This window comes from Camellia sinensis, chromosome 7 (genome assembly GCF_055761805.1).
Source record: "Camellia sinensis isolate YWXY chromosome 7, ASM5576180v1, whole genome shotgun sequence".
In the NCBI taxonomy this organism is placed as follows: Eukaryota; Viridiplantae; Streptophyta; class Magnoliopsida; order Ericales; family Theaceae; genus Camellia; species Camellia sinensis.
Window position 1 is genome coordinate 165,568,943 of NC_138967.1, and position 24,182 is coordinate 165,593,124.

General features: G+C 31.0%; 1 protein-coding gene across 9 annotated transcripts; it reads left to right on the forward strand.

The window, feature by feature from the left end:
- The first annotated feature begins 1,780 nt into the window (after nt 1-1,780).
- Nucleotides 1,781-12,868, forward strand: LOC114282856 (UDP-Glycosyltransferase superfamily protein). 9 transcript variants are annotated; one of them, XR_003636416.2, is made up of 16 exons: nt 1,781-2,091; nt 2,947-2,980; nt 8,100-8,155; nt 8,259-8,399; nt 8,951-9,099; nt 9,185-9,274; nt 9,389-9,455; nt 9,553-9,616; nt 9,713-9,827; nt 10,250-10,416; nt 10,528-10,638; nt 10,728-10,789; nt 10,903-10,968; nt 11,056-11,131; nt 12,197-12,325; nt 12,492-12,868. XR_003636416.2 is itself a non-coding variant. In XM_028225622.2 (16 exons), exons 1-16 carry the CDS (start codon nt 1,945-1,947, stop codon nt 12,510-12,512), a joined length of 1,482 nt encoding a protein of 493 aa, XP_028081423.2. In that variant the 5' UTR covers nt 1,781-1,944; the 3' UTR covers nt 12,513-12,868. The 9 variants fall into 9 exon arrangements, 2 of the variants coding, with proteins under 2 accessions (XP_028081423.2, XP_082735831.1); XR_014336360.1 differs by having other exon boundaries at nt 11,061-11,131; XR_014336358.1 differs by having other exon boundaries at nt 10,903-10,955; nt 11,890-12,325.
- Nucleotides 12,869-24,182: the final 11,314 nt, after the last annotated feature.

Below are 24,182 nucleotides of genomic sequence, written 5' to 3' on the forward strand. Positions count from 1 at the left end.
TTTTACTATTTTATAAGTTAAAATGTATCATACAAAATTATTATATGATAATTACACTTTTATAATACGATAGAACTAAAATTATCAAACTACAAAAATAATTTAACTAAAAGTAATATATATAAGTATTCAAGTAACAATTTTATAAAATGATAAAGCCAATATTTTTGAAATAAATAATTAAAATCATACTTTAATTTTAATTTTAATTCAAAATTAAAATTATTCTTTTATGACACACGTTGTACCATCAAATATTTTTTGAAAAAAATAAAATAAAACATACATTATACGGGTCAACTGCTAATTTATTGTTATTTCAGAATAAACTTATCAGTGTTTGAAAACATTCAAAATCTTTGCAATGCCACATTTTAAAAAAAATGCGGGTTATAGACACCGCTAATATGCGCAAGTTTTAATGTTTTGTTTAGGATTTAAGTCTTCAGACTTTAAGATTTAGAGTTTTTAATTTTTATTTGTTTTTAATGATTTTATATATATATATATATATATGTATATATTGGGTCAATTTGTTTACTTTTTAGATAGTTCTTGATTAGATGTATTTAAAAATATAAAAAAAATAATTAAAATTTCATTAAAATGTAAAAAAAAAAATTTAAAAATCAATCCAGATTGAGACACACACACAAAAGTGAAATATAACTTACACTGTTTAGTTTGTAGTTTTCAAAAATAATTTTTTAATTTTTCAATTCATATTTTTGTATTTTTAGTGATTTTTTCAAAATATTTTAATCAAATTTTTTTTTTAGATCTACTTATATCTTGATATATTAAAAGCTATAAAATTTATATAAAAATCTTTAAAAAAATTATTAAATACAACAAAATATAAAAATATACTCTTTTTTTTTTTTTGTATTTGTATTTGGTGATTGTTTAAATTTTTTATTTTTTTACAAATATTATACTTTTTAAGTGTATCTAGATTACACTCTAAAAAAATATATCAAGATTAGGTATATCTAAAAAATAAAAAATTTACATAAAATATTAAAAAAATTTACTAACAAAATTAATGGGGAAATTACAAACAAAAAAAAAATTATGAATTATAAATTTTTTCAATTTAAAAATCTAATCCTTTAATTTGTTTGAATCTAAATTATTAGCCTATTTTTATCAAGTAAAATTAACGCACAAAAAAAATGATATTTTAGTTATCAAACTCAACAAAAAAAATAGTATTTTAGGCATTTTATATTTATCTATATTAAGTTTAATGACTTAAATTTTTTTTTTTTTTTTGGGGTCATAAATCTTCAGGCTATTTTTATTAAGTAAAATTGATTAAAAAAATGATATTTTAGTTATCAAACTCAATCAAAAATAATGTTTTAAGTATTTTATATTTATCTATATTAAGTTTAATGACTTAAATAACATTTTTTTGTCATAAATCATAGGCTATTTTTATTAAGTAAAATTGATATAAAAAAATGATATTTAGTTATCAAACTTAATATAAAAAAAAAATATTTTATATTTATTTATCTTAAGTTTAATGACTAAAATATAATTTTTTTATCATTTTTATTTTAAAAAAATAGAAAAATTATTCAAATTAAAAATAAATCAAAATATTAAATTTTAAATTTAAAAAATTAAAAATTTAAGATTTGTATCATTACAATGATCAAACTCGAAGTTTTATTTGTTATTTTCTCAAAATTGAATCAGATTATTAATCAGTTTCCAAACAGATTCGGATTTTCGGGTCGAATTAGAAACGGATTCAGACATAATTCGACCCATCGACCCGAAATCGAAAGAGTAAAACCCGAATCCCCGACCCATGAAACCTCTCCCAGTTCCGCGACTTCCGTAAATCTTCGTGTTCATCGGGGAGCGAGAGAGAGAGCGATCGAGCTGAGATTTCTTCGCAATTGTGATCCTGAAAATACAAAAACTTAGTGTATGACAAGTTTGTGTAACAACAATTTGATGATTTCAGGGCAAAAAGAGGCAAAGATTGGGCGGAGGAATAGGGCGGCGGTGGTGGTTCTCGGCGATTTTGGCCGCAGTCCTCGAATGCAATACCATGCCCTTTCTCTTGCTCGTCAGGTAATTTCTACTTCGCCAAACACTCCATTTATTCATGATTCGTGCTTGTATACGAGTCAATTGTGTATATGATCTGATTTTTATTTTAATTTTTTTTAAATTTTCATGTATGTTGATCATGGAATTTATTTGCTTCCAATTACTGAAAGTAGATTCAATTTAGTGAAAGTAAAGGGTAAAGGATGATTGTGATTGGGAATCAATTAATTTAACATTTTTAAAACCAAAAAAAAAAAAAAAAACATGTTAAAAATTGGGGTTTAAGATATGCTGGTTATATTGATCAAGGATTTAAGTTTCATTCCATCACCATTGAAGTGGAAAGCATGAAACATTGATGGAAAGTTGAAATTACAATGTTTCTATTGAAACATAATGAACGCTCACGGAAATACTGCAAAATGCACTGAAACATTATTTGTTTCAACAATTATTAAGATCCTTGAACAAGTTTTTTTTACTTTTCACCTTTTGTTTTTAAAAAATAAAATAATTGAGAACAAAGAAAACATGTCAAATTCTATTGAAGTTATAAGAAAGTAGAATGGATAAAGTGAGAATCATACTGACTAGCATTGGTGAGTATTGTGGAGTGACTGCAAGAAGTAGAAGTGGAAACTGGGGGTTCCTGTCTTATAGAGGAAATCAAAGATTTGAGAACTAATTTTTGACATTTCGGATGATTTTATTAGTCAATGTCACATGAAGAATATCAGAAACGTTCAAGTGGCACGTATTATGAAGGAACTTGAAACACTTGTTTCAGTTTAAGTGTTGGCTTCTCACACACATCAGTAAATGATTTATGCGCTTTTTTGTATGTGTAATATTAAGATTTTGACCATTCTCTTGCAGGCATGTTTGGAGGTGGATATTGTTGCCTATGGAGGTACACAACATGTGTTGATGTTTGATATTATAACCGACTGTTATTTGTTCATATATTTATTTTTCAGTTAAATTGCTGTGAGATGCTTCCGCTTTAGTTGATAAAATTGTCATGTTACTAGGGATGACAATGGATAACCTACCCTGTGGGTATCCATGGAGACTCAACCCAAATACATGGGTTTTTCTCTTTTTTTCTTATCTATTGGGTAGGGTAAATGATATTCTTTAAATATCCACAGGGGATGGGTACCCACTAATTTCCCCATATATTTTTTTTTTTTTAAAGATTCACAACCAAAACTAAATATACATTCAATCATTTTTCTTTTATTTATTTATTTATTTTTTCAGTTCACAACCAACTTTTTTTTTTTTTTTTTTTTTTTTTTTTTTTTTTTAAGATCCACAATCAAAGATATACATCCAATCTTTTTTTTTAATTATTTTTTTTATTTTTAAGGTTCATAACCATTTTTTTTTTCAATTTTTAAGATCCACAACCAAAGCTAAATATCAAGGTTTCAAAAAGCGGCCGCAACCGTTACGTAACGGTTGTGGTAGTTACCGCCACCCGTTACGGCTACTTTTGTAGTGTGATTGAGATTCACAGGTGTATTGGCTGTAGTGGCTGCTATTAGGGGTGTGCGCGGTGCGGGTCGGTGCGGTTTGAGAGAAAAATAGAAACCGTATGGCGGGTGGCGGATTGATAAAAGTGTCACTAGAATTTGCCATTTTCCTTATAAAAAACCGGCGGTTCGATTGGCAAATAATAACGGATTTGCCTTGGCTGTTTGGGCGGATTGGCTGTTTATAAAAAAATATAATTCAAATTACAAAACTTAAATCAAAGAGTAAAAAAAAGACGAGAGATACCGTGATGTTAAGCATCTTGTGAAGCTTTCTTCTGATGCAGCAAATGTAGCAACAACATGATAATATTAACGACTATGTCATCAGTTCATTACAAGCATCTGTGGAAGTTACAATGATCAAATACAATACATAAAATTAATATCATTCAGGGTTTACAATATATTGAAAATGTTTACTGTTGAAAAGTATTTAGGTTGAAAAGTGAGCTGATACAAGTTTGCAACATGGCCAGAAAAAAAAAGATTGAAAAGTGAATTGGAATCTAACTTTATTTTGGATTACTGACATCTTGAATTCCCCTCGAGTAGTAATGTAATACTATATTCTAAGGTATAGAACAACAAGCAAACTTAAGTAAAAAAGAATTTTTAGAATCTTATAAAACATGATTTAATAGCGGTGCGGGTCGGTGCGGTTTGGAAGAAAAATAGAAACCGGCGGATTGATAAAAGTGTCACTAGAATTTGCCATTTTTCTTACCAAAAACCGGCAGTTCGATTGGCAAATAATAACGAATTTGCTTTGGCGGTGCGGCTCGGTGCGGTTTTGGCGGTTTCGGCGGTATTATGCACACCCCTAGCTGCTATAGCGGTCGTAACGGTGCCGTAACGACCGTAACAGCCTGTTACGCACTGTTACGTAACGGTTCCGAATTGCTTCTTTTGGAAAAAAAAACACAAAAAAAAAAAAAAAATTGAAAATGAGGGAAGAGAGAGAGAGAAGAGGGAAGATGTAGGAACAAAAGATAGAGAGAGAGAAGAGGGAAGATGAAGAACATGTTATTGGTTTGTTAAAACTGTAAGACCTATACTATTCTATTCAGTTGCTGTCACTCAACCATTTTGTTTGTGTGTGTCTATCTATATGTTTGAAAATAATAATAATAATAAGTGTGGTCATTATCTATTTGGCTTAATTAATATATATATATATATATATATATTTAGGTTTTTATTTATTCTCTTACTTTTGTCATTGTTTATCTTATATATAATAGGTAGTGATTGATTTTTTATATAATATAAAGTCATTAATTATTAAAATAAAATGTAAAAAACTCAGTTTATAGTGATTTAAAAATATGAAATATATTGGATCAAACTTAAAAATTTATAAAAATTGATCAATATTTATTTTAAAACCCAATAAATATGATCATGGAAAAAAAAATATGCGTATCAGTAAGTTTTTTTCAAATTGTGCGAAAAATAAAAAAATTCACGGTTCCGGTTACCGCAACCGTTACGCTACGGCCTTTACACCCCTCAACCGCGCCACCGCCACCGTTACGGCGACCGCAACCGCTTTTCAGAACCTTGCTAAATATACATTCAATCTTTTTTCTTTTGTTTTTTTTTTAATTTTTTTTTTTTAAGGTTCACAACTAATTTTTTATTTATTTATTAAGATTCACAACCAAAGCTAAATATACATTCAATCTTATTTTATTTTATTTGGCTCAACAATAAAATCAAATGCACATTAATTAACATTTTCACATTATTCTTGTCAAATTTTATGCATATCTAGAATTTTTTAAATTTATGTAAAAAAATTAAGGACACTGTCTAGTGCAGGTTTCGGTTTGCTTTTCTATGTTATTTTATTTTGTTATGTATTGTAATTTTCAGAATGGTTTGCTTGTTCTGAAATTTCAATTAACGAGTATGAATCTATTTGTTTTATGTTATCACACAATTTATACAACATGTATATATATATATATATATTAATGTATTTGAAAATAAGGAAATTGTAGAGAATCAAAACAAGCATGAGTCATGATTGGTTAGAAATGATGGGTATAAAGATTTATTTGCTGGAAAAACAAAAAGGGAATATAAAGTCTTACTAAATAATTTTTTTAAAAATAAAAGAATTTTTCTTAGTTATGAACAGATTTAACTGAAATCAGCTTGTTTCCCAATATTATGCTTCATTTATTTAGATAGAAAATATTTTTTAATGAAAAATATTTTTTTTTATATTTGGTGGTGGTGGTGGTGATGGAACGAAGGTGAAAGTAGAGATTGTGACATAGTGGTGGAGTGATGGCGGCAGTGATGATGGTAGTGGCTATGGTGATGATAGTGTGACAGTGAAGGTGAGAATAGTGGTGATGGTGTTGTGAAATTAGTAAAAATTTAATTGAAAAAGCATTTTTTGTTTTTTAAAAATAACAAACAACAAAATTCGTGGGGGACTAAAAGAAGATGATGGAGGATGGATTGGGTGTGGTAAGGCATAGATATCTTAAAATGAGTGGTTCAGATTTGTTAAAAGGTATAATTAGATTTTGGATAAATTAAAATGAATGGTTCAAATTTGCTAAGAGAAAGATGGTTTAATGTCTAAAATATCCGTGGCTAAGAGATCAACAAACAATTCCTTGTTTATGCCCTGACCCAATTTAATATGGGTCTTATAACACTTTTTTCAAACAGGTTCTTTCATATTTTATTTCTTCAAACGGGCTCTTATAACATTGTAATCAGGTTCTTATAACATGTAGGGGAGAGAGTGAGAGTGAGAGAGAGAAAGATGGTTGTAATTTTTTTTTTAATCTTCCACGTTCTTCCACATTTTTTTTTTTCAATTACTAAAACTTATTTGATTGTCTCAAAATTATATATTTGATTATTATAAAACAAACTTTTTAATTAATTAATTAATGTGTATTTGATTTTGTTGTTGAACCAAATAAAATAAAATAAGATTGAATGTATATTTAGTTTTTGTTGTGAATCTTAAAAAAAAATAAAAAATAAATAAAAAAATAAATTGTTAACATCAAATATATTAAAAAAGAAAGAAAAAAGATTGAAGGTATATTTAGCTAAAACCTTAAAAAAAAAAAAAAAAAAAAAGGTTGTTAACATTAAATATATTAAAAAAGAAAGAAAAAAGATTGAAGGTATATTTAACTTTTGTTGTGAACCTTCAAAAAAAAAAAAAAAAAAAAAAAAAGTTGTTAGCATTAAATATATTAAAAAAGAAAAAAAAAAAAGATTGAAGGTATATTTAGCTTTTGTTGTGAACCTTAAAAAAAAAAAAAAAGTGGTTGTTAACATTAAATATAAAAAATAAAAATGGGGATTAAAGTGGGTTGGGAAAAATCCATACCCATTAAGAAATGGGGAGGGTGGTACCCATGGGGAATGGGAAATGCGAAAAATTTATTATAGGGGAATGGGGATGGGGAATTAATATCTATCCCATTAACCCCCATTGTCATCCCTACATGTTACCATGTAACGGATATGAACTGAAGACCAACTTCAAGATTCTCTTGCAGCTCATTGCTTGGGATGCATAATTCTTGGCAAGATTAACATGAACCATAGATGGTATTTTAGCCTTTTCCAGTTGGATTCAGCATGACATGTATGACTAGGCTTATTTATTTTTCCGTTGAATGTCAAAAACCTAGACACCCTGTTATTAGGTTCTGCAATTAGATAACCCCTCCCTCTCTGCGCCCCCTGTTTCTTTCCTTTGGCATCCGGTAATGTTTTGAGTTTGTGGGGAATGAAACAAAGTATCAGGTGTGTACAATATTGCCATCATATACTACATCTCTGCTCAGTACATCCATGTCTTGCTCCCTTTTTCCCTATTTGCATTTGGCAGTATGAACTCTCTTTCAGCTTTTTGTTTTACAGAGTGATATCTTCAATAACCATGTATGACTACTACATGTGAACTTTGCTTTTGTATTTGAGCTATTTGAGGAATGTACTTCCAAGTCTTCCAAGTACATTGGAGTCCTGCCATGTGTATGGTGATTTGAATCACACCAATTTACTGGTGTCTACTTTTGTTTAAAATGTTGCCTATTGTCTATAGCACAGCCAGAAGAGGAAAGAAAACCAAAAAACTTATGGTTGATTTTGGATCATTTAATATGGACTCCATTTTTGGTATTTTAAAAGAAAATTGTACTTTTTCCCTGATCTATTGGTACATCAATCTCTTAGGCATGATCAATTGTTGCTACAAAGAATTCTGCATTCAAAGGCCACCCATGAAACTATATATTCTGAAATTCGTATGGATAAAGTTGTGATGTTTTCACTCAGCTTAATTAGCACCTCTGGATAAATTGCATATTAAATAACATATTGTTTTCTTAATAATATATGTACTAGATTATCCATTGTTTTTTATTGTCTTATTTTTTTAATCTCAGAGTGTTTTGCTGAGTACACTAATTTATTTCTTGCCTTTGCATGTGTGGATGATAGGCTCTGACCCCCACTCAGCTGTATTAGGGAACCAATCTATTCATATTCATAAAATGGTACTGGTTTTAAGCATGTCCTATTGATTGAGTGTTTTTTCAAAACTCTGAAACTCATTACATGTATTTTTTTATTTTATTTTTTTAAAATCTGGTTCTGCAGACACAGTGGCCAACAATCCCTCGGAATTTATCAAAGATACTTCGTCCCTTGATGCTTTTGCTCAAGCCGTTGATTCAGTTTCTTATGCTTCTTTGGTTTCTTTGTGTCAAAATACCTGCTCCTGATGTTTTTATAGTGCAGGTGAGCTCTGAAAGATGCATGTGGCTGAATTATTGTCAAAATACCTAAATTATTGTTTGACACTTTTTAAGTTATATTGTTTTGGCAGTGTTTTGATGTCCTTTTTTATTTCTGTAAATCTTTCGAACTTGATTGGAAAACCATGTCCTTATATAACTGCTGAAGTGTTAGCATTGAAAAAGTTCATTGAAATAAGCATGATTTAGGTAGAATATCTGGTAACAATTTCATTAGAGGAAGTATTATATGTTATCTTTTTTGCATTATTATTATCTTATTGGTTCTTTTTATTGAATGCCTTGAAGTTCTGGGAAAGAAAATTGTTAGTGTCCAATTTCTGTCTTTCTTCTTTTACTGCGGGTTACATACTGAACAAAGTAGTAGCAGCTTCAACCTATAAAAATATAGGTGGCCCAAAGTGGGCCTAACCTGTAATCATGCATGGCTATGTTTGCTTGGCCATGATTCTAGTCAATTTTGAATTGGAGTGTTGTGCCTTGCATGCTTGGATTGATATCTTGATCTAAACTACCTTGTTTCGGCTTCTGTAGAATCCACCTTCTGTCCCAACTTTAGTGGCTGTAAAGTGGGCAAGCTGGTTGAGGCGTTCTGCATTTATTGTTGATTGGCATAATTTTGGATATACTTTGCTAGCATTGTCTCTCGGAAGAAGTAGTGTTTTTGTGGCAATATACCATTGGTACACTTGAATTGAACTTTCCTTTGGATTTGAAGGCCTTTCTTTGTCTTCATACCTGAAGTGTGAGTTTTTGGTGCATGTCTAGGTTTGAGAAGCATTTTGGGAAGATGGCAAATGGTTCCTTATGCGTGACAAGGGCAATGCAACATGAATTGGCACAAAACTGGGGAATTAAGTAAGATGGTCTCCTGAAAGTTTGCAATAGCCTCCATTCTGCTTGTTCAAATTTATTATTAAGCCATTTAATGGTACATTTTTTTTTGTTTTCTTCCATGTTTTAAATTTGTAGTGCTGCAGTTCTTTATGACCAGCCTCCTGAGTTTTTTCGCCCCACTTCCCTTGAGGAGAAGCACAAGGTGAACTGAGTTTTCTATTGGAAAGTTCTCATTCGGAGGAAAGCAAAAAAAGGCATTACATTGACTTGTAGAATAAAAAATGAACTGTGGGTTGTAGTTGTTTTGTAGGATACACAGCCATCTTAGTCAGCCTTACGGTCTTCGAGATTGCATCAGCCATGGTAATGTAGCTGATTGAAAATATATGTACTTTTTTTGTTTCAGTTGAAGTTGAGTAGGGTCCATACTAATTTAGGTAATTTACCCGCTTCTTGCAGGAATGGTAGAAATTGGGAGCCGTGATTTGAATAAAACTCTATTTACAGCTCAGGTTGACAATGACATTTTCTTGAAGCATAACAGGCCAGCAGTTATAGTTAGCAGTACAAGCTGGTGAGCTCTTCATGCTTTGTTTATTGGGAAGGCTAGGACTACATATATACTGAATGTTCATTCGTGCTAAGTGGCTGCTCTCAGACTTGAATTAGTGCTCTCTTTGTTGGTAGTCTGAGGGAATGCTGAATTCTTTAGTTGGTTTCAATATATAGGTGTTATCATTATTGAATTCATTTTTGGACATGTATAAAATGTTTTGTTTTATGGAATGTCATGTTTCCTTTAAGTTTATGGTTGATAAGTAAAATGATGTAACCAACAAGAGAAATATTTCCCTTTTTAGTGTACCTTGTTAACTGATTTTTAACTAGCATCAAGATCTTTACCGCATAAATGAACTTTTGTTAATTATATTTTCTGTCAGAATTTTCAAATCCTAAGAAAACTGTTTTATCATGATGAGTGATGCTTCTTTTTAGGACTCCAGATGAAGATTTTGGCATTCTTTTGGAAGCAGCAGTTATGTATGATAGACGTGTTGCTGCATTATTAAATGAAGATGACTCAACTGGGGAAGAGGTTCTATGGAAGGAAATTTATGATGGGAAGCAGTTCTTGTACCCAATGTTGTTATTTATCATTACAGGTAATGCACTTTCTTTACATGCAAGATCAAATTCATTTTAATTCAGTTTTAGTTGAATGAGAAGAGCTATGTTATCACTTTTGACTTGAACGATTTTGAATTTACATGAAGGTAAAGGACCTGAAAAGGAAAAATATGAAGAGAAAATAAAGAAACTGAACCTCAAACGTGTATCATTTCGTACCATGTGGTTATCAGCTGAGGATTACCCTTTACTTCTTGGTAGGCGATGTATAGTTTCTGCTTTTGTTTTAATTACAACTGCTTGCACTTACTTTATTACCGTAACTGGATCGATGCTACGGTTACAGGATCAGCAGACCTAGGTGTGTGCCTGCATACCTCGTCATCTGGCTTGGATCTTCCAATGAAGGTATTTCAGTTGTCAAGTTTCTAGTACCTACTGAAGAAGCTGGGCATTTTTTTTGGATGAAAAAACTTAACTAATATAACTGCCCTATTATAATTGAAATTTTCTTTCACTAGGTTGTTGATATGTTTGGCTGTGGACTGCCTGTTTGTGCTGTTTCATACTCTTGGTAAAAAAAATCGGTACATCTTTTTCATTGTACCTGTCTTGTGATTTTTATGGATGAGACATGACATACATTCCAACTTTTCTCATTGACTTTTTTGAAGCATAGAGGAACTTGTAAAAGTTGAAAAAAATGGCCTGCTTTTCTCATCATCTTCAGAGCTAGCTGATGAACTCTTGGTAAGTTGTTTGAATTGAAGTAATGTATCATTGCAAATCTATTTCTAGTCTTTTTCACTACTGTCTGATGTATCTGATATCTGGGAATGTGCTTCTTATTTTTTATCATTAAATTTTACCATCTTTGTTAAAAACAGAATATTCCTTTGTTACATTTCAGATAGTGCTTTGAATAAATAAAAATCAATTTCACTTGATGTAGTATATTTTCAAATTGTGAATGATTATTCAAAACACAGCTACTCAATAAGCACAAAACAGAATGGGCCGAGTTCTGGATTATTGGGTTGTAGTTTTCGGCTTGGTTCTCAAAACCGAACAGGTAAAGAAGCGTGGGATAGGCACATAGGAAATGGCTTGTTGAAACTGAATGATTTTCTCATGGGTCCATTCCATAATAAAATAATGATGGAAAATGAAAATGGTTGAAAGTGAAGTGATAAAACGGAAAAAGAAAAGAAAATTTATTTTCTTACATGCATTAGAATGAAAATTTTGCAAGAAAATGATTGAAAATTTTAGCTTGGCAATTTGAAAAGCGTGAAAGTTTAAAGGGATTTTTTGTATTTTACATATTTGTCCCTGTCCATTTTAAACAAGTGGGTGGATCCATGGGCAAATCTGGAAAGCGTGATAATTGTTCCTTTTATGGGAAAAAAAACTTCCATGCATATTTTGTTGGAAACCAAAATCAAAGTTTAGAAGCTGAAGAGGGTTGTACGGGAAATTTCAGTTTCCTACACTTTTTTTTCCTACAGGCATTTTCCATCACTATCTTGCTAAGCAAAAGAACCCCAAGGAATTTCCATTTTGGTGGAATTTGTTTCATGGCAACATGCAATAAGCAATTTATATTTCTGGAGTTCACACTTCCAAAGCAAGGACATCTGCCAAATCTGTATAGAAAAATTACTGTTTTGTTTGCCTCTTTTTGCTTGTAGATGGAATATATTTAATCCTTCTATGGATAGCAAATGTATTTTGATATTGAGCAGTTGTTAAAAATCTTATAGTCATTACATATGACTAGGGATTTTTAAGTTTTAAGTTGGCAAACCAATGCAGATGCTTTTCAAGGGTTTTCCAGATGAATGTAATGCTTTAAAGTCCTTAAGGGATGGTGCATTGGAGATGGGGTCTTCCGCCAGGTGGGCAACAGAGTGGGAAAAGAATGCCAAGCCGTTAATATCCGAGGCAAGTCCAATCTTCTCTAACTAGGGCTATAGACTTGTAGGTGTCATGTATGTTCCTTCATGAAACAATTTTGATGTCTCCTGATGTTTGATATGGCTTATGTTTTGATTCGAGCTACCCTAGTTGGACTACCTAACTTGAAAATATTGCACTTCAAAATTTACAGGTTATTGGGAGATTCGCTTGATTTCTGTTTTCAGTTGAAATGGATTCGGGTCTGTTTCATAACTGAAAGTTGGTAGCATCTGCAATTCCAGGTTTAATTCTTCCCAAGCTGGCACGGTTAACATTGGGTAGGCTCTGCTTACCCTATTTCCATGTATTCAAAGGGAACTACATTATTTGAGGATTTTTTTTTTTTGGTTTAAATATAGAGAAAATTAAATGTTGTATGGAACTGATTATTGTTGATGAAGGGAAGCTGCCAAAAAGTACTACTGAATTATGAAAGGGCTAGGGAATTTTGTATTCAATATTGTTCATTTTAACAGTTCCACAACTTCACTGCTTTGGTGTTTGTAATTGATTGTGAAAGTGACCGGACATCAAGACTCATTTGGTAATTGACTTTTTTAAATTATTTTTTAACTTTTTATGAAAAATATGCAAAACGTAGAGAATGAATTAATACTTTGTAGTGACTTTTTCTCTAAAATGTTTGGTTCTCGAACATAGCCCAATGACACTTGGTAAGGGAACACGGCATCCTACTTTACAGCTTTGAGGAACCCAATTGGTGTTGTGATAGATTGTGAAGTATCGGGACATCACACTTTGTAACACTTGGTAAGGGAACACCTCATCTATAACGTCGACTCTAATAGAGAATTGAATTGAGATAAAACTTGATGGTGATTATGTATATGAAATTACATATTTATTCTCAAGTAATATGTGAAAATATCATCATTCAAATGAGTTAGTCAATTTTTAAACTACTTTTATGAAAATCATAAGTTTAACATGTTTTTACCATTTTTTTAAAAATCAAATTATGGTATTTAATTTCAATTTTTATAATTTTTTTTTGTCATATTGCATGATAATTAGGGTAAGAAACCAAGGGCAACTGGTCATCCCTGACCAAAACTATCTAGTGGTAAGTATGAACCACAAAGGAGTAGATCTCATCTCTTTCTCTTTTCTCTAAATTTTTTTATGATTTATTTTTGTGAAGTAATATTGCTCATGTAGAATCACATTATATGATAAACAGGATCACAAAAATTACTTTGTTTTTTCCCCCCCTAATTCTATTCATTGCCAGCCAATGAAGGAATTTTCTTATGAAAATCTAATAGCCAAGGCATGCTTCAACTTTTCATTTTTGATCTCTTGAGGTTGGGCTCCCAAGTTGAGCATTCTTTGGAAATCTAGGAGAGAGAAGAAATAATTTGTTAAATTAATACAGAGAGAGAGAGAGAGAGAGAGAGAGAGAGAGAGAGAGAGAGAGAGAGAGGTTGGAGAAAAAAGAAAATAAAAGATAATGATTTCTAATCCAATTTTGTCTAGATAGACTATGTGGTCTTTTATGGTGTGTTTGGTTAGGGGATTTGGGAAGGAATTTGGGAAGAGAAAGGGAAAAGGTGTGTGAAACTATGTGAAATATAGGCATGATTTATTCACATTTCACTTACCTTTTCTATTTCACTTTTCAAATCTCTCTCCAAATCCCCCAACCAAACACAGCATTAGGAACCAATTAAAAGCTGCGTTTGCAGCTTCAAAAAATGCAGCTATAAGCAGTTATAAAAAGCTAAACATCATTTGGCAAGTTTGTAAAAAAGCAAGGAATGAAATTACATGATTACCCTCTATGTTGAAAATGAGCCACATTGGTCAAAAAGTAAATTTTTTAATTTGGGTGAGGTATTTTAGTCATTTTATTGTGATGTGACATCATAAACAAATATTAATTCAAAAAAACTCAAAGCATCTTTTTACCAACTTCCTACCTCACTTTCTAAAAAAGTCAAAAAATTTGGTTAAAAGTCAAAAATCAACTTTTTACCGTATTTCCAAAACACCCCTATATAAAAGAAAAAGAATTTTTTTATAAATTATATCATCAAAATATATTTTTATATTTTTAGATAGACGATTTTGATATTATATAAAATTAATAATCAATCATTTTCCTTTCCCTCCCAATCTCTACAATTTTAAAGTGATTCAAAAAGTGTGTTCGATATTATTATGATACTATTATGACATTGCATTGTTTTGGAAAGGGATATCAAAATGTTTTGGCACGAATATTGCATATGTATTTACCTTATAACTTTGTTAAGATTCATATACTGTATTAGATTATTTCTACCGAGCTTTGGCTCACTCTATGTGGGAAAAACATTTCAGGTGCTGATGATATGCTTCTGCCAAGACAATAGCTTGGGAGGGCTTGAAGCGAGAGCTTCTTTTGTGTATTTACTGTATTTATTTTGTACAAGCTAAGGACTTTAATTGTATTGGACTTAAATCCACTTTTGTTGTAACCATGCAATGTCTTAGAAAGATGTAAGCCTTTAGGCATTTCTTATTTGTCTAACTTTCATTTTGTCTGTCTACCATATCACTCTTTTGTAAAGTTAAATTGTAAATCAATGAAAGATAACCACTTTGTTATTGTGGTCCCTGATTGATGATGAGTGTGGGTTATAGTAATTATTTCGGGGCGTTACAATGTTTTCAGTTTTAAAATGGAAAAAACTTTTAATGTTCTTTATTTTATTGGATAGTTGAATCAAATCAATAACTAAAAGGGTAAAAACGTTTAATCTCATGTTTGTTTGTTTGTTTGTTTTTTTTTCTTTTTGCCATCAGTTAGTGAAACAATTATGTAGAATATTACTATGCAAAATTGATAATATTTTTAGTTTTAAAAATTAAAAAAAAGAAGATAATATTATTAGTTTTACTAAATAGGACTTATTGGTTCAAAAAATCTTAAATAGGACCTGAGCTACCATGACATTTATAAATAAGACTTTTGGATAATTAACTATATTAAAAATAAGACTTAAATTAGAAGAAGAATTAATAACATAAAATTAAAAGTAATTATAACTTTTTAATTTTCTTTTATATTAATTTGGAAAATAAAAATCTATAGAAATAGAAATTTTATAAAATTTATTAAAAAAATCAAATATAATTATGTTGTAGTTGGATTATCATATAATGATTTTATATGATATATATATATATATATTGAATTATAAGATTGTAAAATAAACAATTTTAATTAAATAAAAGAAATTTAACAATGACTAACCCATAAAGAATCATATAACAACATCTAAACCTAAAAAGAAAAAAAATTAACAAAAACTTCCAAACGATAGATATATCTCAGTGCGTGAAATAATTATTCATCTATAATATAATGTCAAAAGATATATAAAAAAAAAGACTTACTGTTCAACAATTGAAAAAGTAACTCAAATAGTAAATCCAAACTTTAGAGATTCCTCGAGAGTATCATTATTGTGCAAGTTTTTTCTCTTGTGAGTGGTGATTATATTAAGAGTGTTTCTATTTGAACCTGCCTAAATTCTTTTGACCCCTCAATTTCTAATTTTCCTTTATTACAATTATACTCTGAAGTAAAATTACATTAAAAGACTTCAATTAATGGAACACCCACCTACTAAATAAGAACTAACACTATACAATATTGTACACCCACCCCCATCCCCACCCCCACCCCCACCCCCACCCCTACCCTGACCTCTACTTCTACCTCTAGTTATATGTATTCCACCTTTCTAACCCTAAACCTGTTACTTTTCATAACCATCTTAAACCAGAAACCCTCCTAAACCAGAAACCTTGAACCAGAAAGCTCATTTCAAGTTCGGCGTATTACTCTTCATTAGTTATTTCACCTTGTAGAGCAATGGAGGACGATGATAACAATTCTGATGAAGCTGTTGTTCGAGCTGTTCGGTACTAGTTTACCAACTATTAAGATTATGTTCGGTACCACAGTACTGAACGCAAACATTTAGTTCAATATATGGGTTCGAAACAGTAATATAGATAGTCGGTACTGTTGAATCGAACATGACCTTTATTTTCGGCATTGGTGTGCCGAATGGTTCAATTTTTGTATCTTCAACACCAGATTGTGTTTTTCGTGAGCGTTTTTTCCCTCTAAAACTCTCTTTTATGCCGAAATAAACCAAAAAATAAAAATTTGATAGGAAGAAGAGAGGCAACACTGTTGATAAGATGGGAAGTCGATATTTACCTATGAGGAAGAAGAGAGGCGATGTGGACAGAAACTCCTAACGAGTTTTCGACGGCATTCTTTGGACATCGTCAAGTCGATTATTCCTTTCGTTGAGATTTGACAAGAATTTCAATGATGGATCACCGATGCAATGCACTTTACTAAGGCAATGGTGTTTACTGATGCAATGATCGTCGGCGTTCTTTTCAATAGGAGATGAACGGTCATAAAAAAGAGAATGAGAGAGGGTGTACAAAATTAAGTGGTGTGCCTTGGGTGTGATAATATTATGAATAGGGATAAATTTGGTATTAAGTGGGGTGTTCAAAGAAATTTTATTGGAATTTAGGATTTAGGGTGGGGCTCAAAGAAATGGGGGATCCAAAGTATTTTGGCAGGTACTAATAGTACCTCTCTATATAAAATAATGTAGGAAATGAAGCATAATTTAATATATAGAATCACTATAAAATTTAAACAACAAAATCATAATATAGAATAATATAGAATTGGCATTAGATATAAAATAATGCACGGAAAAATAATTAAAAAAAAAAAAGAAGGCAATTTAGCGTTAAAAAAAATCCAAACACCCTTGAAAGAATTAAGAAGAAAAACATAAAATGTAAAATTTGGTATTGGGTTTATGGATTATATCAATTTACTATGAAAAACATATAGAAAAGAAATATTTGTCAAATAAAGTCGGTCACACCCCAAATCTAGGCATGACCGGCCGTGGCCCACAGGGACTTAGCCCAAGGCACACATAAGTCTAAACACGAACTCAAAATCACAAAGAATAAATGTAACGATAGTCTAGAAATAAATAAATCAAAACCCAATCCAGTGACATGTCACGAGTATAAATGGTAAAACTAACCATAACCAACTTCCAAAACTATATACTAAATGGAACACAAACTGCCTACAAAATAAAATAATTCTAAATAAAACCCAGACACAATGTATGCACAAAACTAACACAACAAGCTAAAACAAAATAATGAATGTCCTAGAGTCCATGCAATTGAATCCCAGCTACGCCATGAGTCCACTCCAAGTCCTTCTATCACATGGAAATGATAAATAACTAAGTCAACTGATAGCTCAGTGAGTAGAAGTATGGATAGTAAATACAGTTTTGAAAAACAGGGTTCAATTCCAAAATAAGATATATATCACAGAAACTAGATTGGCATACAGCTTTGATAAAGACAATCTGTTTCAAAAAAAAGAAGGTTCCACAATTCAACAGTTAAAATACTTATGTCTCTCAAGAACATTACAAATGACATTCTCCACTTAAAACAGATTACAACATGATCATCATAATTTTCTGGGTACCAAGAATAACAAGTAACATGCCACAAAGTTCTCAAGGCAATAAGCCCGTTGGATCTAATATCGAATCAAGAGCCATCATTGGGGTGGCAACCCAGGCATTTTCTCTAAGACAATCCGATTGAAAGTTGCCTAGCCTAGCCTAGGTCTTTTCCTTACAATCGTTGAGCACTAGAGTCATGACAACCCAACCGGGATCTGTTCCCCAGTGGCCAGAGTCACCACACACAGTGGAATAATTTTCCTGGACTTTTATATACAGATGACCCCAATAATTAATACAATTTAGTTTTGCAAAACAGGGTAGTTCACCATTACAAACGCGAGACCATAACAAATAGTTTACAGTATGCCAAGTTTACAAATGTTTTAGAAATAATTTAATTCCATTGATACTATAATAATTTATCAAAACAATTTAGTCTTAAAACAACAATTAAATTTTCCAACAGTTCAGGGTAAGGCAACATTTATAAAAATGTGTAGCTTAAAACTACTCACCTAAAAACGGAATAATGTAATCCCCAAATAGAGTATAAAAGTCCAACTAGTGCCCTGAACCAAGTATAAAAACTACACGTCACTACAAATGCAAAAATACTAAAAAGAATAACAAACTAAGTACCCCACACTAAAGTGCACTAACACCGCTCAACCTCACTCACCGTTACTCTTAAATAATACCTAAGTTCATGTTCTTCAAGGTCTAAAATTATCCAAGACATGGGTTCAGATCGAAACTTAATTAAAAATAACTTTAAGATAAAACAGAGTTTTAAACAAGTTTTCCTAATCTATTTGCTAACTTTGAAAATTAAAAACTCACTCTACGCCATTCTAAAATTCCAAAACCCTACAGATAGGGGTGAAATCAATTCGGTTCGGTCGGTTTTTTCACTAGTTTTGCACCGAACCGATCATTTCGGTTTTTCATATTTGTGAACCGAACCGTCCAGAAAAATGACATAAACTGGCGCGGTTCGGTTTATTACGGTGCGGTGCGGTTTTTTCGATTTTTTTATTTTTTGGCCTTTTTTTTTTTTCCTAGTTGGGCCTCACATTTTGGGCCAATATTTCTATCCATTTTGCATAAAATTTGGGCTCAGGCCATGTAATTCCTACATAGGTTTAGGGCCTCACATTTTGGGCCTATTAATATTATATAAGTCGGTTCGGTTCGGTCCAAAAAACAAAAAAAATCGTAAACCGAACCGAATGTGCAGAAAAACATAAACCAAACCGAACGATTGAAAACTTAAAACACCGACCGAAAACCGTTCTGTTCGATCGGTTCGGTCAGTCCTTCCGTTATTCTTTCACCCCTACCTATAGATACAAATTAATATATTCTAAATTTCAAACCCAATTGGTTTTACTTGATTTTCTTATCAAAATAATTATTTACAATTAATTATATCCAAATTGGTTGTTTCTGCAGCACTTTAAAGAAATTAACAGTTCTCTTAGTATATAAGGGAAATCAATGCCAGGCCAAAAATTTAAAAAACTAGACTCATAACCGGTTCTAATGACACTAATTTGATAATTTTCATATTTATATCCAAAGAGAACGACACTTCCGAAGTTACTATTTTATATTAGTTTTCTGGACAGATTTGAACGCATCAGTTTATATGGATTTTGACTTCTAAAAATTACAGCTTGCTTGTTTCCATTTTTCAAAAAATACTTTGTAGAAAATTCTACTTTCTTATTTTTCGTGTTTTTTTGTTTTTCTAATTTTTAAAAATATTTTAGACATTTTTTTTACTTTTTAGAAACACCTAACATAAATACACATAAAAAGTAAAAAAATTGCAAAAAAAATCTTTTAAAAATTTACTAAATACCAAAAATACAAAAAAAAAAAAAAAATACAAGAATTCAGTACATTTTTATATTTTTATGTATTTATTAATTTTTTGAAGTATGTTTTCACAAATTTTTTACTTTTTAGATACATCTAAGTAAGGTGCATCTAAAAAAGTAAACAAAATGTTTAACGTTTTAAAAATATTCACTAAAAACAAAAAAAATACGAAAATCAAAAAACTCAGTTTTCAAAAAACATAATCCAGAAAACTCAAACCAAACACACTGATTAGAAACTTCTGGTATGAAATTCAATATGTAATTACATTACTATAAAAATCATAGCTTAAAATTTATTCGTTTAATATGGTTTCAAAATTTTACAATTTGCGGTTCTGTACTGAATTTTTAAACTAAGAATCACTCCCATTCTTTATACATGAATTTAGCTCCTTTGATTTTTTAATAGTATATGTGTGTATATATATATACACCTATAACCTCTCTATCAATGAATTAAATAATAATAGAATAAGGATAAAAAAAACAAAAGCAAAAGGAGGAAGAAAGCTAGAGACCACAGCAAAAAAATTCTTTGTAACTACCTCTTTTCTCTTTTCTCCTCTCTCAACCCACTCTCACGTTGTTGCCGCTGCTAAAATTTACATGATGTTTAAGTTTGTATAAAACTCTATATGTAATAAAAGAAATATAAATCTATGAAAGCATTAATTAGTAAAACGGTAAATTACATTGACACCCCCTGAGGTTTATGTTTATTACAATTCCCCCTCATCTTTTGGAAATTACCTCTCCCTCCCTAAGGTTTAAAGTTTCATTACAGATTGTTCCCTCCAGGAATTTAATTTTTTTAAATACCAATTTTTCTCTCACTGGGTAAATTACATTGACACCTCTCACATTTTAAAAATTACAATCCTCTCTCCAAGGTTTAAAGTGGCATTACCAATTGCCTCTCGATTAGTATTAGTCGAAAAAAAAATTAATTGGAAAAAAAATTATTTGAAAAAAAAAATTAATTGAAAAAAAAATAATTAATTATTTATTAATTTTACGACATTTTTACCATCTGAAGCCTGTTTGGTAACCATTTCGTTTTCAGTTTTCAATTTATATTTACAAAAATTTAAAAAACTGTCATAAAAACTTGTTTGATAATTTTTTTTGGTTTATAAATGGTTATCTCAGTTTGTAAATTTGAGGAAACAACGTAAATTCGAAAAATGAGTTTACATTGATTTTTAAATAGAAATTTAAAAATTTGAATAACAAAATTTTTTTTCAATTAAATTTTTTTTTCCAACTAATACTAATCGATAGGGCAATTGGTAATGCTATTTTAATCCTTGGGGAGGGGATTGTAATTTCTAAAATGTGAAGGGTGTCAATGTAATTTACCCAGTGAGGGAAAAAGTAGTATTTAAAAAAATTAAATTGCTGGAGGAAATAATCTATAATGAAACTTTAAATCTCAAGGAGGGGATATAACTTTCAAAAGGTGAAAAAGAAACTGTAATAGACATAAACCTGAGGGGGTGTCAATGTAATTTACCCTTAATAAAATTTACAACAAATTTGAGTTTGTATAAAACTGTATAGGTAATAAAAGAAATATGAATCCATAAAAACTCTAATTTTAATAATAATTTACCCTTAGTAAAATTTACAAGAAATTTAAGTTTTAATAAAACTCTATAGGTAGTAAAAGAAATATAAATCTATAAAAACTCTACTTTTAATAATATATATATATACATAGATAGATAGAGAGAGAGAGAGAGAGAGAGAGAGAAAAGGGATTGAAACAACCTACATACTTACCAAGAAAGGAACTCACTGCTCTGTTCTCGAAAGGGTTTTTTATTTTTGGGTAAATCAATCGATGGGAATGAGTATGGCAGCAATGGAGGCCTGGAAGAAGAAGTTGGAAGCCGTAGATGATATATTCACGGTGATTGATTCAGCCATCAACGTCGCAGCGTGGTATCGACCCAATGATTTTTTTGAGCGAAGAGATAGAATCGTTGAGAAACTCTATGTAAGGCAGCCCATCAGAGGAGGTTACTGCGGTACCCATGATGATGTTGATGATGATGATGATGATGATGATTCTTTGGATATGGATTTGAATGATGGAGATGTTGATTGGTTGAATGGGATTGTATCAGAGCTGGTGAAAGACTCTGCTTTGGATACAGAAGAAGAGCTAGGAGATTGTTTTTCTGATTCTGAGATCGATCATGATGATGATCATCACCGTCGTGATCATGATCTCCCAATCCCCACACACGGCAAAGGAAAGCAATTGTCTCTCGTTCATAGCGCATTATTACAATCACCGAAGAGAAAGAGAAGCACCGAGTCTGAGAACAAGAAAGAGGAGCAATGTTCTGTCCCTCAGGCGATTGCAAAGTGTCCGAGGCAAAGCACCGAGATCAGCAAAATCAGTGAAGCGGCCAAATCACCGAAGAGAAAGAGAAGCACCGAGTCTGAGAGCAAGAAAGAGGAGCAATGTTCTGTCCCTCAGGCGATTGCAAAGTGTCCGAGGCAAAGCACTGAGATCAGCAAAATCAGTGCATTATTACAATCACCGAAGAGAAAGAGAAGCTCCGAGTCTGAGAACAAGAAAGATGAGCAATGTTCTGTCCCTCAGGCGATTGCAAAGTGTCCGAGGCAAAGCACCGAGATCAGCAAAATCAGTGAACCGGCCAAAGCGAAAGTGAAAGAACACAAGTCTACGTGCTTCAATGATGCAGAAGCTTATGAACTGAAGATGGAAGCCACAAAGAGGAAGCTCCAACAAAGGTACAAGCAAATTGAGAGGGCGAAGAAGAAGATACGGGTGGTACAGGCTTGAAAGATAGCAATTTTTTGTATTAACACATCTCAGAACCTCTTTCCCTAAATAGGCAACATTTTTTGTATAACAGAGACAATATTAATGCCCACCCTAGACCCCCAAAACTCTATTTTACAATTTTGAATTCCTAACCCCCTTCAATTCATGTATAACAAAAATAATTCACAAAATAATCTCTACGGCTGTGTTTGGATGATCGTTTTGAGTCAGGATTTTGAAAAGACAACGGAAAAGATGAGGGAGATGCAAAAGAAACATAAGCTAAATTTTTTCTCCATTTCTCTTTTCTTTTTAAAATCCCTATCTCAAAATCCATAAATCCAAACATAGTGTATTTGGAGTAGTGACTCTCTGTCAACTATTTTGCATTTTCCTTAGTTGTTGTGAACACTTTGATATTTCTAACTCATATGGTAATTTTTTATGGATGGTGAGTCCAAGGAAAAAAAAAACGGGTGTGTGGGGGGGGGGGGGGAGGATTACTGTTCAATTGTAAATTAAAAAAAAAAATTAGTAAACATTATAAAAGATAAGTAAGAAAATACTATAGATAATTATCCTTATCCTTAAAATAAAATAAAATAAAATAAAATAAAATCACCATAAGAATTGACTCCCATTTTTCAAAGATAAAATAAAATTTAAAGTGTATTTAAAATAAATTTTTAATTAGATAGGATCTTTTACTAATTTATAATACTTATGAGTTTATATTTTATTTTTGAGTTGGTGATAAATCTAATCTAAGTAGTGTATAAGGCATTAGGTCCAATGGATATTTTTTATTAGTGGAGATTCACCTTTTATGAAATAGTTTAGTGATAACAACAATGCTACAGACTCCCAAAAAACACAACCCCACTCACCTGTGATTAGTCCAGGAAGGAAAAAAAAATAAAAAAACAAAAAAACATGATTGGTCCACATCATTTTGGGGGTCATGAGGATCCCCAACTTTGGGAGTCCCAATAATTTTTGTTAGTGATAAATCCTTTTATTTGTTTTGAAAGATTTTTTTATTTCTAATTTTACCTCTTAATTTATCTATTGACATTTTTTAATTTGTTGACTTTAGTTGACCATCTGTTCAAATATTTCTCCAATTTGTTCAAAATTGTTTCCCTATCTATTCAATTTTTTTTCTATCTATTCAATTTTTTCCTATTTGTTCAAATTTTTACCCTATCTATTCAATTTTTTTACATATCTATTCAATTTTTTAATCTTTTCAATTCAAATTTCCCTTATCTGATTAAATATTTGTTCGAAGAATTTTCTATCTATTCAAATTTATAAGTTTTCCTATATGTTCAAATCCTATTTGTTGTTCATTAACAATAACATCACCAAATCCTACATGTTCATCATTATCATCTTCATCATCAACAACAACGTAAAAGAAAAAGGGGGGGGGGGATTCAAAGCTACCTTGGGCAAATGTAGACAGATACAAAAAATAAAAACAAAAAAAAATAGATTCGGAAAAAAAAAATGAACTAATCAAATCAGGTCAGATATTGTTCTGACAAACAGGTAAGATCATATTAACTTCAACAGAAGAACCACGACAGCGGGGCAGACCGACT

Excerpts from the sequence above, each read along its gene's own strand:
- LOC114282856 (XM_028225622.2), top strand. The coding sequence starts at position 1,945 with ATGACAAGTTTGTGTAACAACAATTTGATGATTTCAGGGCAAAAAGAG. Across the intron at positions 2,981-8,099 it reads GGATATTGTTGCCTATGGAG|GCTCTGACCCCCACTCAGCT; the intron begins GTACACAACATG and ends TGTGGATGATAG. Across the intron at positions 11,132-12,196 it reads AGCTAGCTGATGAACTCTTG|ATGCTTTTCAAGGGTTTTCC; the intron begins GTAAGTTGTTTG and ends AAACCAATGCAG.